At 58.8% G+C, this 5,523-nt stretch overlaps 1 protein-coding gene across 1 annotated transcript; it reads right to left on the bottom strand.

Moving 5' to 3' along the window:
• Positions 1 to 245: 245 nt before the first annotated feature.
• RAX (retina and anterior neural fold homeobox) lies at positions 246 to 4,342 on the bottom strand (the record flags this gene model as incomplete). The annotated part of the gene is made up of 3 exons (XM_080683852.1): positions 246 to 737; positions 3,500 to 3,750; positions 4,066 to 4,342. The coding sequence occupies 3 exons, from the start codon at positions 4,340 to 4,342 to the stop codon at positions 246 to 248; spliced, it is 1,020 nt and encodes a 339-aa protein (XP_080539978.1).
• Between the last annotated feature and the right edge of the window lie 1,181 nt (positions 4,343 to 5,523).

The raw sequence follows: 5,523 nt of genomic DNA, 5'->3' as shown, positions 1-5,523 counted from the left end.
TCCAGCAGCGAGGCTAGGGGTCTCTGGGGGTTTGGGGTGGCTAAGGGGCCTCGGTCGGCCTGAGGGTCAGTCCTCCGGGGTGAGTCAGGAACAGACGCGCACCCAAGACCCAAGCCTGGCTGCAGCTTCAGGCTGCACGGGGAAGGAGTGGCTGGATCGGGGGACCCAGGGAGAAGGGGTGCACGCTTGCGGTTCGTGGTCGGCTCCAGGAGGGTTGTCTGGCGCCCGATTTGGTCCCCGCGCCCCTAGAGTGCCTGCCACGGCTTCCCGATGGCCTGGATGTGCTCCTTGGCCTTCAGGCGCAGCGCCGCGATGCTGCTGTTGCGCGGGTCCGCCTCGTCCAGCGGGAACTTGTCCCCGAAGCCGGGCCCGCAGGGGTAGGAGGGCGGCGGCGGCGCAAGAGGCTGCAGGCCGGGGCCCAGAGGCGGCGAGTTCAGGAAGGGCGGCGGCGGCGTGTAGCTGGCGGGAAGGCTCTGCGCGGGCGGCCCGAAGCCCGGCAGGCTCTGCAGAGCCGTGGCGCCCCCGCCGGGCAACGGCGGCCCGAGCCAGGACTCCAGCGGCAGGGCGCCCCCCGCCGGCCCGCCGCCGCCGCCGCCAGAGCCCGCCCCGAGGGGCGCCAGAGCCGCCGAGGGCGGGGAGCGGCTGAAGGAGAGGAGGGGCGAGTCCTGCAGCTTCATGGACGACACCTCCAGCTTCTCCTGCCGTCGCCACTTGGCCCGTCGGTTCTGGAACCACACCTGCGGAAGGCGGCACAGCGGCCCTGGAGCTGCAGCCGAGCCAGCTCACTCCTCCCCACCCCCCAAGTAAAACTGGGGCGCGACCATCTCGCACCTACTTCTTTCACCTCCACCTGTCACCCCCGCCACACACACACTCGCATTATCCGTCCTCTTCCTTGCTCCTTTTCGTATCTTTCCTCCTCCTCTCTTTTCTCTGGGTCTCCTTGTCCCACACTTGTCCCTGTTTATCTCACCTGTAGCTATGGTTGTATCTGTTTCCAAAAAAGTGAAGTTAACCCTGGAATCAGACCGTGGGGCTTTGGAATCCAGATCTCACCCATTTCTGTGACCTGCTGGTTGGCAGCCCCTCCTGACACTGCGTTTTAGACTCTGCTTCCTCCCTGGGTGGTTCAGCTCTCAGTAGCCCACCCCCATCAGACTTTCTGTGCGTTACCTACCTTTTGTCGCTGTTATAAACATGTATATAAACCAAATACTCTAAGCACTGTAACGGGCACCACTGGATGCTAAAATACAGCCATTTCCACGAATAACTGGTGATGATAACTATTAGAAAAGTGTGAGTTAGTTTTATCCTAAGTATATTTGAGTTGTTGCTTTGATAAGATTTTTATTTTTTATTTAATTGATATTCATTTAGAATTTCTGATATTTCTTATAAATGGCTTTTGATGACTATAATAGTTTATTATATCTACTTTTACTTTATGGAGTTAGTTCTGACATTACCCTAAGATGGGTTCGATGAGTTTAAGTCTTTTTTTTTTTTCTCTTTACGAATGGACAGTGCATGCCAGAGTCAAGTCTGGTCTCTTAACAATGAAACATCCATTCTTGATTTGATAAAATCACAAGAAAGGGTGCAGTTAGGATTTCACTACAGTTAGCATCCTCAGAAACAAACAATTCTTGGAGAGAATTGGTCTAGCTTAGTGGAGTATCCAGAAAGAACTTTGGACAAACTGGTGGCTTCAGTGTTATATTTATGAAGGGAAATGCGGGGTAGATGTGACTTTAGATACTTTAGAGTGAGAAAGCAGTTGTGAGTCCGTAAGAGTGGGGAGGAGCACCTCCAGGGGAGCTGAGAAAAGAGCCACCAGCACCTGAGCCAAGCAGGGCAAGCGAGTGTAAGGCTGGGATTTGGGGGGGGGGGAGGGAGGAAGAACAAAATATGTAAGTACCCCGCCCCCTTCCCACAACATATTCACCTACATATCTGAGGCTCCAATTTCCCCAGAAACAGGAGATGTTTGCAGATAACCGAGAAAAGAAAAACACTGGCTTGGGTGAGGGTTCCCATCCTCCAGTCCCCTGTTTCTCAGGATGTCCACTCCATCCCCCAAAATACCAGCTATGGTCTTCAGATCGATCCTGTATCCCCAGTTGGAGGGCTAAAGGCCTGGAAAGTCAGCTCTTATACTGCTGCCTCAACACAGCTGGAGACCCTGCATTAAGCACCCACCAAACTCTGGACACTGTGCTGGCCCTGTGGTCACAGAGAAGTCACAGACACTGTTCTCAAGAGGACAAGCCAAAAGGACAAGCCAGAGGACAAGTAAAGAAGGAGGAAGGAAAGTGGGACAGAGGCGGCCTCAGGTATGAAGGCAGCCCCTGAGCGGACTGCGCCTCTATTCCGCAGGGGCACTGGAAGGCTTGGCTCTCCTTTTTTTCATCTTTCACTTGATGCTCTTCCTCTTCCTAAGGCCAGCCGTGCTCCCTGCACAGCAGGTGCTAATATGCCCATCCTTCCCATGAAACCATTGCAACCTCACTGCCCCCATTTAGGAGAAATTGAACTGTCCTTGCCAGTTAATCCTGAGCCACATTAGGAAACTATGTTTTAAAACCATGACATCTACTCGTTACTTTAAACCCTCTAATTGAACAGACGAGACAACGACAAGAGCTTGTCCCCTTTAACTTTTAAGACAAGGCTGAAAGCCCCAACCATCCGAGTATCTCACTTCCTGGAAATCTTATTCAGTAGGCACACACACACACACACAACCCATTGAGCTCCCCTGCCTTTCAGATGCAGTGAAACTTGTTCCCAGTGACTCCTTTCAGGCCTCTGTAAACTCTCCCAATTTGGAAATCCTCCCAGATTTTTCACAGATGACTAGCAAATATTTAAGGCTTTCAAATATTTTAATGATCAGGGATTAAAGATAATTCAGCTTTAATTAAAGCAAAAAACCCCTTTACAACAAAAAGAAAAGGCCTCTGAGGCAGAGGGAAGCTTGGTTGGATGTGCACCAGAGAAGCAAAAGTCAGGTCCTTAAATAAATCCACGGAAAGTTTCAACTGCGAGGCGCCAGGCCCCTCGAAGGAAGACGGGGTTTTTGGTTTTAAACAGGGTAATCGCAGCTGGCGACTAGGGTGGCATTCGGGGTCCCAATCTGAGGACCCTCAGCTGCTGCCTACATTCCCTCTCTACTCAGTACTCACCCCTCCACACACACCCCATCCTGGCTGCGACTAATGAGCTGTCCTTGCCCGCCGTTCCCAATTCCCCTCTTTAGCTCCGAAGACGGAGACTGCAAAGGGGATGGGGAACTGCGAACTGGCACCGAATGCCCCGAGGACAGCGCGGGGCGCATGGAAGAAGATCTGTGACGCTGGTTTGGGGCTCTGGCCAGCCCAGCCGAGGAAGGCCAATGGGAAAAGTGGCAGCATAAAAGCGTGGGCTCTGGGGATTCAAGGGAGCATTGGCTGCAGCTTGGGCTCGGGCCCTCCCGGGGACAACCTGGGCGCTTTACCTGGACCCGGACCTCGGGGAGGTTGACCTTGCCCGCCAGCTCCTCTCGGCTGTACACGTCGGGGTAGTGGGACTTCTCGAACGCTCGCTCCAGCTCGTGCAGCTGGTATGTGGTGAAGGTGGTGCGGTTCCTCCGGTGCTTCTTCTTCGGCGGCTCCTCCTCCGACAGCTTCGCGTCGCCCGAGGGTCCGACGGGCAGCCCTGGGCTCGGCCGCGCCTCCCCGGACTCCTTGGGGCAGTAGGGGCGGGGGCCTGGGACGGCGGGGCCCCGGAAGGTCAGAGACACTCCCGGGGGTCTCCCTGGACCCACCCCGCCTACCCTTGGGCACTGGCCGCCAGTTGCGGGCTCCGAGATGACCCGGCGGGAGCGGAGTGGGAGTGGGGTGGAAGAGGGGGTCCGGGTGAGAGCTGCGAGGCGCCCCTAAGCTTTCTCTGAACTCAAATCGGAAGCCCCTGCTATCAAACCCGCACCCAGTGCCTTGATAAAAATTAAGGCGGGGCTCTGTCCTGCAGCGTTTCTAAGTATGGGCTCCCTGGGGCCTCGCAGCTGCCCGGGTGCGCGCTCACCTTCGTACTCAGGAGCCGGCGGCGGGCAGGGCGGGGCGCCTCCCGCGGGCGCCTTAGGGCAGGCAGCCCTCGAGCCCGGCCTCCTATCTCGCTCCTTGGTGCCCCCGGCGCCCGGCTCCGCTGCGAAGGAGCCGAGGATCCCGTCGTCCTTGGTAAACCCCAGGATGGCTTCGATGCTGTGCAGCCGCGAGGTGCTCCCGCCCGGACTGCGGAGCAGGTGGCCGGCGAGCGAGAAGCTGCCGTCGGCCATGGCTGGGGCGCAGCCGGGCAGGTGCATGGGGAGAGGGGGAGGCAGGAGGGCGCGGCCCGCACTCTCGGCAGCGCCGACTGCTTTGGAGACAGGGAAGAGGCTCGAAGACGATGCTTCCCTTGTGCGGCCGTCCAACCCGATGGCTACCGACCCAAGGTCAAGCTCAGCGGGCAACGCCGGCGGAGCTGCGCTCGCTGCAGGCGGGTGAGCGCTCAGCCCGCGGCCGCCTGGGTCACTGCAGGAGCCGAAGGTGCTACTCCCGGGAGCTGGGGCTTCGGGGCCTAAAGGCTGCGAGCCCACTCACCCCGGCTCCTCCCCTCTGCCTCCCGACCCAGTCACCCCCACCCCCGCCCCGCAGCGGGCGGATCCCCCAGGCGGGGGCAGCACCTCTCATCTTTCTATTCCCTCAGACACTCCAAACACACCCCGGGGCAAGCGGTGGGGTTCGACAGGCCTGGGGACCCGGGTCTGGGGGTCGGCGCCCCCCGCCTTGCCACAGTGGGCCCGACGCCCTCGGTCTCACCTCTTCGTCTCGGGCTTCCCCCCTCCTGGGACTCACCTCTCCCTTCACCTTCCCCATCCCAACTCGCCTCAATCCCTAGGCTCCTGCCTGCGCGGGGCTGAGCGCCCGGGCGACCCTCGGAAAGGTTTCCTGGCTCCACTGCGTTGCAAGTCAGCCCGCCCTTCTTTTCAGTTTTAATTTCCCCTCTCTGTCTCCCTTTGTACCCCCCACGGGCAATCCTCTTGGGGCTCGGTTGTCCGAAGCCGGGACTTGGGGTTTACTTTGTATATCTGTGTTAACTGCTCCTCTCCGACTGGCGCGCGGGCTCCCTCACTCCAGCACCGGCCGGAGGCGGGGCAGGGGAGGGGGGCATCTGCGCCCGCAGGCCCGGGACCTCCAGTGCCCCTTGGCCCAGGAGGAGACTGGAAGGCCCTGAGTCGGACGCGCCCTCCCCACCCACCCATTCCCCAGGCGGAGCAGAGGACCCAACCCCAGGCTGACTGCAGAAGGACCCTGAGGGGTGGGGGAGGCCTCCAGCTTCTCTGGGAGTTACAGGCATAACCGCTTGCATTTCTTTCCTTTTGGGAGACCCCTCGAGGCCCAGAGTGGCTCGGAGGCCAAGTGGAAAGATGATTTCTGGGGGGAGGGGTGCTTTTTTTGTTGTCCACATCCCCAGTGCTGTGACCGCTGGCTGTGGCCAGACCCC

Source organism: Plecotus auritus, assembly GCF_963455305.1.
Source record: "Plecotus auritus genome assembly, chromosome: 8".
Taxonomy (NCBI): Eukaryota; Metazoa; Chordata; class Mammalia; order Chiroptera; family Vespertilionidae; genus Plecotus; species Plecotus auritus.
Note: the sequence above shows the minus strand (reverse complement) of the source record. Positions and strands in the feature narration are given on the sequence as shown.